This window comes from Stegodyphus dumicola, chromosome 5, assembly GCF_044657685.1.
Source record: "Stegodyphus dumicola isolate Sdum_Otavi_A_Nest chromosome 5, ASM4465768v1".
NCBI lineage: Eukaryota > Metazoa > Arthropoda > Arachnida > Araneae > Eresidae > Stegodyphus > Stegodyphus dumicola.
Genome location: NC_140772.1, coordinates 223,691,294 through 223,705,031, shown reverse-complemented (window position 1 = coordinate 223,705,031; position 13,738 = coordinate 223,691,294). Strand labels below are relative to the sequence as shown.

The 13,738-nt window shown below is 33.1% G+C and overlaps 1 protein-coding gene across 2 annotated transcripts in view; it reads right to left on the bottom strand.

Moving 5' to 3' along the window:
• LOC118200470 (dixin-like) overlaps positions 1–13,738 on the bottom strand; it is a 138,407-nt gene that overhangs the window by 25,633 nt on the left and 99,036 nt on the right. For both annotated transcript variants that reach the window (XM_085817722.1, XM_085817721.1), the window contains exon 7: positions 10,201–10,248. In XM_085817722.1, the coding sequence (XP_085673848.1) occupies positions 10,201–10,248 (48 nt within the window). The remainder of the gene's footprint in view (positions 1–10,200; positions 10,249–13,738) is intronic.

Here is a 13,738-nt window from a genome sequence, read left to right as displayed (position 1 = left end):
CGTAGATGCTACTGAACCATTATATCTCAGAGAAAATCAGAAAGCGTGTTTACTGCTATACACCTGCACCATTTACCAGGTAGAATATTAAGAACTTGTCAAGAGTTTATCTATTCAGGTATTTTTAATGGCCTTTTTGTAGATTTCTTGCTATAGACGAGGAAGATGCTCCATTATTTATTTATTATTTAATTATTTTTTTGTATTATTAATTTATTACTATTTAATGGCACTAGATTATATTATGCTGCTTAACTATTTCGTTTCTTGGAGTGAAACAAAACTGTTCGAACGCGATTCACTTTAACCGACCAATTGCAGCCTGCAGAGCGAGCTGGCGGGAACGGTTGATTACACTCAAAGCCAACTTATACTAATTATATATTGAGTATAAGTTGGCCTTGGTTGAATCAAATGATGGAGGACTTCTTAAAAAGAGTCTTAGGTCAAGCAGAATTGCTTTATGAAGAAATGGTGACAGTTCTTTGTGACTGTGAACCGTTAATGAATTCTCGACCTCTCACCTACCAATCTGAAAACGAACAACTAATTTCTATATCATCTTCAGTTTCCTGCAAGACATCAAGCAATGGAATACACCAGATGTTGATGCGATCCACCATCAGAGCTTAAATCGAAGAATCAAACCGTAATTAATATAAGCAAAATATGAAAAGAGATTTGAGAAATTGATTCAGATGTGAAGAATCCTAGGAGTAAAAAATAAAGATGCTCCTAAAATAGTTGGAAATATTGTGCTAATTGAAATAGGCAACAGTAAAAGAATCAACTGGCCACTGGGAATGAATAACAAAACTCATTCCTGGAAAGGATAGACATAGCAGGCTTATAAAAATACAAACGTTTCATTCGAAATTAATCCATCGAATTCAACGTGTTTGTCCTTCAGAGATTTCACTCACTATGACATTCTAAAAGCTGTATTGATAATAAGGAGCAATTAACAACGGAAGTATCCGGCAGTCTGAAATTAAAATATTTTTTTAATATGTTGCCACATATTGTGCTTTTGTATTCAACATAATGTCAAGTCATAATGTACAATGTTCTGATTATAATGCATAATCAGAAGGAGAAAGGATATTATCATCTACTTATTAAATATTTATTCAATTTAATGAAAGCGCATTAGCTTTGTGTAAAGCAAACAATATTTTATTAATATTGTTGCGTGAGTATTGGTTCGTAATAAACTGAATGCACACGTAAAAAAAGTCTGATGAAAAGTGAATAAAATTTATTCTTATCACAACAAATAAAACAAAATGCTGAAATTTCCTTAGAGATATTCGTACAATATCGCAATATCCCACAGTAGTTATATTTTAAACTACTACTATTAAAACGTTCAATAGAACTCAATTAAACAGAAAAAACAGCTAATCCGATTTCATCGCTGATTCGCTACAGTCAACAACAAGAACTAAGTAAACAACTAGTGGGGGAATTGAGATGTTTTCCTCCAGCTTTTATAAGCTTTTTAATCAGGCATGAAAATATTCTGGTATTTTCTCGATTTCTCTGGATAGCAAAAGAGTACAATTACGAGATAGCTATTTATTAAAATGTTAAATGCGCGTGCTCTTGTATTTTAATTTTTCCGGCACAGCTTTCTCTTCAAATGAGTCTCTTGCTGCATTGCACGGGAATATAAAACAATTTTAATTACAAATTCTAATAAAAATAGCTAAATATATACAAAAAACGTAACCATATAATTGTGAGCCACAACGGTAATTTGATTTCAGTTTATTGTTGTTCTAAAAAGAATATGCTTTAAATTTATGTATTGGAATGCTGGATACTAGATTCTCACGACTTGACTGAAACAATATATACTGTAAATAAAAACGTTTTAATTTGGAAATTTTTGACGTGTAATATTTCTTTATTAAAAGAACTTCCTTTGTAGAGGCTGGGGTTCAAAGGTAGATAGATAGTTTAATAGCAGGAAATTTGGTGAATTTTCGGATTGCATTTTACACCCTTACAAGGTATTTTCTCTCTCCTTTCTGCATGCCTTCGTGGTGTAACGTTGGCACATTAAGCACGTATTCGAGATGTCCATGTTCGAGTCTCAGAGAGGGCATTGCTCATTTTTCATGTCTTCTGCTTCAAAATAAGCTAATGACTCTACACCCTTACCAAAATAATAAATTAGAGCAATCTAATGCTGATGACAATTTTTTGGGGGTGAAAGGGGGCAAAACTGATATAATGGGAAACATGATTTGCTACAGTCTTAAATATTAAGTGCCTAGGCTGAGTCGTTACCGCATTAGAAATATTCGAATATAAACCCTGACAGAATCAACCATACAGTAGACATACTTGAAAATTCGCTACGGAAAGCTGTATAGAACAGATTTCCACTTTTCGAGTAGATTTCGCAAATCTTAGATGCATGCGCCGAAAGTTTTATAATACAATTTACAGTAATGCAAATTCTTAACGAAAGAGGACTGCTATTCATACGTCAAAACAAATCTCAGAATGTTTAGAATTGGTTACGAAATATTGCTGTTCTCGCGCATTTGAGGGCCAAGGAGCTAGCAGTTATCATGTTAGATGTTGCTAATCTTATACCATGTGACTCTAAATGCACGTACCTCCAATATCTCAAATTCTGTTTTACTGAATTTTTTCAAAGCATTTAAAATTTTTATTTTTAGAATAATATTTCCTGTAAATTGCTCTTTATTAATTAATAAGTATTTAAAATTTAAGAGTTTTATGTGAATCCTAACAGCCTTATAGCCTTTACTTATAAGTTCCAGACATATTTAAATAGCCTAACAAAACATTCTTTTGTATTTTTTTAGTTTATTTATTTTTTATTCAACAAGCTTGTGTACTTGAATACATGGCATTATACAGCAAGTCCCCTTTCACAGCAACCTAGGTTCTAGTTAGATATTCACATTTTCTTAATTAAATCGGGCCTTTGTGAAACGCTCTTAATTTTGCCTATACAGTATTTATATTATTTCTCTTAGCACCCGCTTATCTGGATTTAATTTGACTCCAGTTCCAGCTAAGTTACTTAATCAATAATTTAATTATTTGTCCATTGATTAATCGAAATTATTGATCGATAGCTCTTGAAATCAAAATCCAGGTATCACTTAATATAATTAACAACTTTAGAATTATCACGGTAGATTTGAACGATGATTTTCCCTGACTTAATTTTAAATACTTGGCAATATACGCATTGTTTCAGCTTCTGAAAGGTAATTGCTTCAACTCTTGAGTTCCTACCTCCACGCTTCTGTTTTCGTACTTTATCGTGCTTAAGAGCTAATCTTCGTGGAGCGTCAACCATGAAAATATCATTTTCGTTACTTCGCTACATTTATTTATCTTTGTTAGATTTTGATTACCTTCTTTAAATTTATCTTCGATACATTTTGATTGACATTAGATAGATAAAATTTGATTTTTCGGAGATTAAATTGATTGAGCCATAGAAATACATGAATTTCAAGCAGGTCTTCCTTATACACCACATAATCATTGTGAGGAATGATAAAAATAAAAAGAAGAAAGAGAATAACTAAAATCAAACGTATTGTAATGGATCGGGTAATATCAAATATAGTGGAACCTCGATCTGGAGTTCTTCAGTAGGATTAAAGAGGAAAATGATGAATACGGGAAAACGACTAAGTCGGGAAATTGGTTTATATTATAAAAAATAATATATTATAAATAATAGCATTGAAAAGTCTCAAATTAAGCTCATTAATAAATTGCTTTAAAAAAGTCATAACATCGTTCTTTGCTACTTGGCTGAATTTTACTTCGATGTAAGAACTTATTTTATTCTAACCAATTTTTAGTTTTCCTTTGTTTTCCCTCCTGATTTCAGTTTCCTGCCGGAATGTAAATTTGTTATGACGTATATACTAATCTAAAGGTGTTTCAGAAGCAGTATTTATGTTGCGTTTCAAGAGTTCGAAAAGAGTAGTGCGGACTTAGTTCCGCGATTATGCTGCGTGTTTGAAATTAGCTCTCTAGTCGGTGTTAGGTACCTTTCAGTTTATACTGATATTTCTAGGCTCGATTTTGCTGTGTATTGCTGAATTAGCGTTAGTTAAGCTAAGGAGCCAGTCGCTAGATATCAATTTATTAGTGATTTGTTACGTTCTTATTTTCTGTTAAATTTACGTTAGCCACAAATGGTGGTGATTTGTGAGCACCATGTGCGTGCCTCTGTTTTAATTTAGATTAATCCCTTAATCTACAAAGACGGGCATAGCCTGCGTACGATGGTCAGGCCAAACCTAACTTTCACGGACATAGCCCGCGTACGGTGATCGGGCCAGAAGTGAGTATTTCGTGGAATATTTGATATGCAATTACAGTCTGATGCAATAATTGTGGTAGACGCAAGTATTACAAAATGTTTATTTATACAAAACTCCAAAATACAAAATTAGTCATCTGTAACGGTACGATATATTTCAAAGCATTCTGGTACATGTTAACGGAACTTTACACTTTTTACACTCGTGTTCTATGTGGATTTTCTCGTACTTGATCTGCATAGTGATTCGTTTCGGTTACAATATTGTTCCAAAATATGTCATCAAATATTAGATTCAATATATCAAATTCTCCTCTACTTCCTCCTAATTCACATAAGGCTTCCTCTCTTATGCCAGGAGTCATCGTATAGTCCCAGATTTTTGAATTATTTCTTATTTCTTTCCAAAGCCAGGACTCTGGCAGTTGATCGTCATCGGATGTATCATCAATAATTTTCACCTATAATTTCTTCGAAAATTACATAATTCGTCATGTTTACGATTGCTCGGATTAGCGTGTTACACAAGTCGTGCAAATGTCTCGAACGCTGCGCGAGCTTGTATACAATTTCCGCCCAACATCTTCGAATCTAAATCGTAGGTTAAGGGGTTAAATAAAAAGGTTATTTAAAACATTTTTTTGCAGTATTCATTCTTCAAGACACAGCGAGAATTCGCTATTCTCGTCTTCTACATTGAGTCTATAGTATACGCTTACCAAAGAGAACCGAGAGACTCTATAATAATACTCCTCAGGACTTAAAATGCTCTCACGGTCCGCGTTGCTTTGTACATAGACATATATACTTTAATTTTCTTTAAGGCTTCGTAAATCTCGGTGGAGTTCCGCACCATCTGTTGTCATTTTAGTTTTCATCATCTTATTGCTTCTTAATTCTTACAAGCTCAAACTGAAAACTAATTCAAAATCCATTGAAAACTAACAGGAATAAACCAATAACAAAAACTATCAGAATAAATTTACAATGAAATAGCACCAAAAGACGAGGTTAATGACGAGAATGCCATGCGCCAACCATTATTGCATTGCCAAGTTTTATAATTCAAAATTTCTCCGAACTACCCACACTAGAAATGCTGTGCCAGGAATTGAATTGACGGATGAATATTGCGGCAAAACTATGATTCACAGACTAATAGATGCGGTAATAAATGATGTCATTTATATATTATTTTCATTGGAGATAAAAATTGCGAATTAATATGTGGGAGGAAATGATTATTTAATAAATGATAAATCGAGGTTCAAGTGCTTGGTATTTTCCGATATTGTGTGAACAAGGCGTTTTCCTTATTGGAGGAGAAAGTTCTAACATTTAATTCGCGGGTAAATTCTTGAAGATTTATCCCAAATCAATAACTGTTTAGATTAATGGTAGGAAAAGGAATGAGAATCCATAGTACATTTTTTTATCTCTCTGTGCTTTGCTTTAAAATAAAAATATGTGTTTACCCCTTATCCTTAACTAGGTAAGACAAATAAAAAAAGAGTTAAAGTTATTTTATTTAACAAGCTATATTTATAAAAACTACGAAGATTAAAATGGAAAACTTTTAAAATAGAAATCTTTTCAAAGCAAAATAATAAAACAACCAGTTCATTTTGTAAAGCACTAAGTTATTTTTGAAGCAGTAGAAGTGAAAAATGAGCATTGCCCTCGCCGGGACTTGAACCACGGACCTCTCGAATATGCGCCGAGTGTGTTGACCATTACACCACGAAGGCGTGCTAAGAAGGCGGGAGAAATACCTTATATCCTTCCCCTTTTAAAGAGCGAGTGGGGATTAGGGAACCAAATCGCTAAATCCTGGAGGTGGAGAATCATTATCCACCACCTTTTTTAGTTCGGGCGTCAGTGTACAGACATTAGGTTATTTTTGAAGCAGAAGTTAAAAATGAGCAATGCCCCCGCCGGGACTCGAATCGCGGACCTCTCGAATACGCGCCGAGTCTGCTGACTGGCATGTTAAGAAGGCTGGCGCGAAGGCATGCTAAGAAGGCGGGAGAAATACCTTATAATTTGTTCTCAACAGCCATTATAAATGTTACACACCAACAGACTCGAAAACACTGCAAAATTGCATAATATTGCATAAATGTCGCTAAGTCCCTAAAGAATACATGTCGATATTAGAAGCATATAGAATAATGCCTAAATTGATTGAGTTTTAACTCCAACGGAAAAGGTAGAACATTTCTAACATTTTCTTTGAAAATCTTGAATTTGATATTGAAAACAAATCTGTTCAGAAAATCGATGCTTTCAGCTCATGTAAACAAAAGTAGTAAAAGTAATGTTATATTTAGTTTCCTATTTTAACGTTATCTTGTTTTAAATTCATTATAAATTTTATAGGCTTGTAAATAAGATTAAATTAAAAGAAAATTTTAAATATTCTCGTGAAGTGTCTTTCGTGAAGCAACAAACCTTATAAAGTTAATATACCTTATAAAGTTATAACTTTATAAGGTACCAGTCTTTAAAACTTGGAAATAAATGAATATGTAGTTGGTTCAAAATTTCGCAGACTGGTGGGTATCAAAACATCTATCTGCTGCACAGACCCTATGAGTCTTTGAGAAGGTTATTGCTTATTTATCCAATGTTAAGAAGCGGCTTCTTATAATTACATCATGTAGCCCATCCAAGACTCTGGGCTAAGAATTTTACGGTTGATGATGTGTGAAGAATGGGATTTTTTGAATAGAACGTATTCTATACACGTTTGAGCAAACGGAACGGAAACCGCCTAAAGGAGATTTATTGCGATAAGACTCGAACGCCGTTCGAATGTTTTCCAATAGCATGGAGGTTTCTGATAATTACGAGATGTCAAGATGACGAATAAGTGCGCATAGACTAGATGGTAGTCGGTAAATTGTCCACGCAAAGCATGAAATCCTTAAAAATCGAAGCAAAGGCAAGACCTTGCTTCAGGTATTTATTGATGTAAAGAGGAAACCTCACCATAAATTTCATCTTTGGATCCATGAATTGTGAATGCTGTTACATAACAATCCTTCCATTCAGAAATCCCTCCCGGTGTGCGAATTTCTCACCAAAATATTAATTCTCGGTTTTTACCCTAGTCATGCACCATCTTCATCTACTTTCAGCATATTTACTAATTATATTCACTTTATAAGGTATCAGAAGTGGGCGCAGCCCGACCCACGTAACCAAACAAGTTGGTCTCATGGCCATAATAGGCCACGCTCATTCAACAAAGGAAAATAATTGAAACATAAAAAACCTAAATGAAAAGAATATACTTTATAAGGTTATATATTTTGTTTTCTCCTTCCTTTCTGCATGCCTTTGTGGTGTAACAGTTAGTACGCTCGGCGCGTATTCGAGAGGTCTAGGTTCGAGTCCTGGCGAGGGCACTGCTCATTTTTCATGTACTCCTGCTTCAAAATTACCTATTATCTCTACAACTTAATATTTTTTCAACTTAATGTTCTTTCAGTTTCCGAACGCGGATAGATGCTATGTTGGTTAAACTGAAGCGCATCTATATTCTGGAAATGTTTTGAAAGTTAAGTAACACATGACAGAAATGCATTCTGTGAAAAGAATTTTATCTTGAAACTTTTTTCAGAATTATAGATAACAACCGCTTTCGATATTTTTAGATCTCGAACTTTTGAATACTACCATGTAAATAGAAATTTTATGAAATTCCCAAGATCTCATTCTCCAAAATCTAGAAGTAGGCAAGTTTGGAAACATATAAGCAAGAAAGAAAACTATTGGAAACATTTAAAAACATAAAAGAATGTAGAATCAGTAGGTTTATTTTGGGATAGGAAACACGAAAAATCTGAGATGCCTTGTTAGTTTCAAACTTTCGTCTGCCAGCCGGACATGCTTCCAATTATGCCACGAAGGCATTCAGTAAAAAATGAAAAAACACCTTATAAAGAAAACTTTTTTTTAATAAACTAATTTCATATGATAATTTTTGGAAAAAATTTAATAGTACGATGTTCTTGCGTTTTCAAGAATTTTCGGGAAAGGAATTTTTCGAAAATTCCCGTAAGATCACGTGCATTCGTTGGCGGTATATAAAGCCCAGCTGCTTCACTGCAGTGAGATTAGGTTAGTTCAGCATATAAAATGAATGCAACAAGATGGTTAAGAAGTAGGATTTTAATTTTGTTTCAGCTCAGTGGAAGTTTTAGTTCAGTGCGTGTAAAAGTAATAAAGTTGCAAATTAGTTTATGTGTAGTAAAATTTTCATTTTCCACTTCTGTTTTTCACTATTCTTTAAGGTAAATGCTAAATGTATATTCTTCGATTCTTTTACTCTCAGTCTACTGATAAACATAAAGGAAAAATTACTTTAGAAGAAATAACAAATAAGCGAAATTACTTTCTACATAATAGAAAACGTAGACACGATAGGTTTAGCCCAAATTTTGATAGGAAAATGTCTAGTAGGTAGGTTGGGGTAGACGGGGTTCAAGATAGAAAGTCTCGCGCGTTGAAGACAAAAGTGTTTTATTCCGTACAGTGTTGCCAATGTTCGCTTTGAAATCGTTGAGGTGTTTGATAAAAAATCCATTAAAGTGTTTCAAATATGAAATAGATAATCAAATAAATTCTAAATTCAAATTTCGAGCTTCATGTACCCATCACTATTCACTACTGTACCCACACACGTTCCAATAATATTACACTAAGTGGACTTAAATCATTGTATATTTTTTCTCCTTTTTTATAATATTTGTTTTATGCGGCTAGTCGCCCAAGCGGTTATTTTTAAAATTAAATTGTACATCCCTATTATTAAGCTGTGCATCATTATTCTTAAATTTACATCATCATTATTGCCAAATTTATTAATACGAAGATTTGGCAGGTTTAGATTTCCATTCTTTCCTGCTTGACACTAAATAAAATAAACAGTTGGGACTTTTTTTGACGTGATAATAACAGGATATTTTTTTGCTGATTAAGATTCTACCTTCTGGTCGTCCTACCTGCGAAGTTCTCTATTGCTTTACCAACTAAATTAGTATATTGTGATTCCTATATCCTTGTATTTGGTCGGAGTCCTTTGAAATGCATTAATTAATATTTTTTATATTTTATGAAAACTAGGCAGTTTATGTGAAACAGAGCTTTAGATTAAACTTTAAAGTTTTAAATTAGTTATAATAAATAAAATTATAATAAATAAAATAAATAAAATAAAATTATTATTAGTTAATTTTGCATAAAAAGTTATATATAGTTATGTACATAAAAAATTAGAAGTTAGATAGATTATAGGAATTACTTCTAAACATTTTCAAAAGATATTTCTATCATAAGATAAAAATCGATTTTAATCTCTTATCCTCAATATATCATTATCAGTACCCTAAAATGGCAAGTTTTCAAAACCGTTGGCTCGAGGAAAACAAAATTAAACATTTGACATGCACATGCCATTGTGAAAATACGAATTATGGCTTCTACAATAAATATATAAAATAAAATGAAAAAAAAATAATCCCTTGCATACGTATCTGATAGAATACCTCCTTTTGTCATCTAATGTACTGTAAAAGGTAGAAAAATGTACCAGAAACTGCATGTAAGTATTAAGCTAAAATGCAGATTTATATTTTCTATGTGATGCCAAATAATATGTAAAAATGACTTTTAAATTAAAAATAGAGAGTTTTCTTGATAAAAGTTTCACATTTCTTTACAGCAGTGCTTTAAATATAGCTTATAAAATGCTCAAGTTTCTAATAAAATTCTGCATAATTAAGAATTTATTACGTAAATCTTTCCTTTAGAAAAATTAAAAGATCACAGTTGAAAAAAATTAATGACAATGAAGTAATGCTTACCACTGCATTTTCCTTAGCAAAAGTTCGCTCCACTTTCCCTTTCAGCAGCTGCAATCAGAGTTTGAAATTTATTTCATGCATGCAATTTGAAATCTCCTTTGAAAAATTTATGAATGGGCGGTCCGCATTGTGAGGCTTTCGTCTATCATTTTTTTACTGGCCAGGTTTAAATAAAAGGATCTTAAGTGATAATTTTGTCATTTATTCGAACTTTTACCTTGATGACCATGTAATGCAAAATCCTAAGCAGGCTGCTGATTTAACCATGAAACATACAGCTTAAAATTATTCCATATTTAAAATTCTTTTTTTTTTTTTCGCATTCCATTTTCAGAGAAAAATTTAGGCCATTCAACAGCGCCAGGAAACAAAACAGTAGAAGAGCAACTAATTTAATATGGAGATATTTTGGCCGTGAAACAAAAACCCATACGTCATCTCACGATATTCAAAAGGGCAAGCATCAACAGATTAATAATCTCATTCATAATTTAAGCTCGCAATTCTAGATAATTATGATAAGCATAACGTATGTCCTCTCACACATCTGTTCACACATAAGTGCCTCACATAACACACACATAAGTGTTCACACATATGTGCACATCTCACACATAAGTGCCTGCAGCACCCTTATACGTACAAAATTAAAAATTGTAGAACAAAATCGCAGATTAATTTCTTACGTAAACATAAGTTTAAAAATATGCACATTGAGGTTTGTTGGATATTTACGAAAGCTCACCTTAAAGCCACCTCATTTCCGTGAAGAAGGGTCTACGTTAATCCTTTTTTCGATTCACGAAAGAAATAAATTTGTTAATTCAAACTGGTTGATTCTTTGAACATGGCAAAGCACACACGGGCTATATTTGCCTAAGAAAAATAATGCCTTTCTGTGGGAAACTGGCTCGCATTTCTACATAGGGGAAATCACGAAAACCAACCATGCAACCATTTCGTTCGCTTTGAAATGAACCCAAGACGAAATACCAGATACCAGTATCTACACTTACCAGTCTTTAACCACTGATTGGCCCTAAAAAAGTCCGAAGAGGATTTTCGTCTATCCCCGAAAAAGGAGGCAATTCTTACTGTTTGATTTATTCATTGACAGAGGAATAATATAACTTCAAATGCGAAACAGCAGTTCTACAAGTTGAGTCTATTAGCCAGTTGTGCAACATTTTTTGTATTGTCCACGAGAAACTGCTCAGGAAAAAAAACGGTCCAATCTAAGGGAATGTTCCTCAGTCGATGTGTCATGAATCTTTACGAAATTTGCAGGGAAACTTTCAAATACAGATGCGCATTTTATGTTATTTAGAAAGGCTATATCAAATGCTTGTTATTTATTTAATCTCCGAATCTTTAATTCATTCTAGGATTGAGGCATATTGTTCCAATTTAATAACACCTCCAACAGCGTTTAGTCTGTTCGCAAATGATTTCAGTATGGAAAGTTCAATATTTCAGTTCAGTTCCACAGCGAAATCTATGTTTGCAAAATCTTAGTTTAAATCCCATTTAAAGTTAAGTCATATGATAAGGTTAAGTCTCAAATAATTCATATGAGGTCAAAATGAGAAAGAAGGACGTCGTCTTTTACAATGGCCAAAATAACTATCATATCTGTCTTCATGGGTCATAAAGAAAAAAAGAGTTTAAGCGGTGTCTAGTTTTGATGCTGTGATATTTGCAAAGAAAAAAAAAATCCTTTGAGAAAGGATATACATCCACTTTTGATGCCGTAAAAACTCAGTTTTACAGCATCAAAACTAGACGTATATCCATCCTTTCTCGAAAGTTTTTTTTTTTCTTTGCAAAGATCATATGAGGAAAACTGTCCTTAGACTTATTTTGGTCAATTTCACTTTAGGAACCACATATGCGGAAGAGGAAAAGGTAAATTACTTTTTTTTGCAAGGAGCTGTATTTTAGCATTATGATAGCAAAATTCCTGATTCGGATATGTGTAATATCAGTAAATCAAATTCAGTTTTATATTCGTAGACTGGGGGAGGGATTTTTTGAAGTATAAACTTATTTTATTAAGCACTGAATTAGCTTAGTTGTTTTTTAGTTGATTTTTGTTTTTATTTGCCCGTGCTGCAGAGACACAAGTAGATGGTTCCAAATCATTTCAGTCTTATATAAAGTTGGTTTTACAGACCTTAGAAAATATGATTATCGGTGATACTCGATATCATTGCTTATTTACACTTTCAGAAGTACTACCCACTTTTAGAAATTGTCGCTGTAAGAGATTTCACAGTATTTATCCTCGGAACATACGCTTTTTTTCAAGACTTGGTGTAGTTAGGTTTTATTTGATTACGAAAAAGCATTCGAGGGATATCTGCCAAAGGAGAGGGATGCCTTCGTGCAAGATTTTATAAGGGAAACTGCTTCGTATACATGTTACACATGGGTAAAACCACGAAAACGCCCATGCAGCTCGCCCGTTCGCGGGCTTAGAACCTCGGACCGAACTACCAGTACTCAGCGACTTAAACTCTCAGACGGCTAGTGGGCGCCTTTTTTTCAAGTAAGCAAGGTTCATTTATTAATGTTACAGATTTGAAGGGGAAAATATATGATTGTTCTAATTATTAGAAAAAGTCTCGGTTCATTTTGTTCAATTTTAGTTTTATACAATTGAACAATTGTTTAATTTTTTAGGAATACCATGTATTTCCAAATATATAATTAGGTAATTTGTTATCAAATAATTACCTTAAGTTAATTTTTTTTTCTCTTCCAGAAGTTAAAGCCGATTTAATTTCAGTGCCTTTTTTCCAGGTAGAAAATGCAGCTGCAATAGAAATTCTTTCCCAAACTCATTTTGTGGGGCCCTCGAGTTCCTTAAAACGTATACATAGAAGCGCAATTATTTAATTATCGAATGTATTTCTAATTCCATAAAATCATTTTCGTGACTGTTTGGAGCAGCACTAACTAAATTAATGTCAACTGTATTTTAAGCATCCAGAAATATTTACAGAATGCAGGCCATTTTCTGGAATATATTCTAAAGCGGGTCAATGCAGGTAATGCAATGCAGGTAAAGCGGGTAATGCATTACAATGCAGGACTGTCCAGCACTACGTGGAATATATGATTTCTTAATAGTTAAGTTTTTGTTATGATTGAGCAATTGTTAAGCATTTTCGCTACATTTAGTGCAGTAAGTGAAAAAAAAAGGGCCAATACATGCATTAGTGTATATTATTGCTTTTCCTATTAATGCTTCTAAACTACATATGGTCAAATGATAAGTGTGGGCACTTGTTATTGATAAAAGATAACCTGTAACTGGATTAAATAAGAGAATAGGTACTATGCTTACTGGCTAACAATAAATTGAAAGCTAATAATCATGCTATATATATATATATTCAGCTAATGTTGTAGTGATCCTCTATTTTATCTATTAACTGAGTGTGGAGGAATCTAGTGAACTAGTAAATGAATAATCGCTTAAGTCCGGAAACAGAAACGTAATTACCCTTTATTGCTCAAACTAAAGGTGTACAAG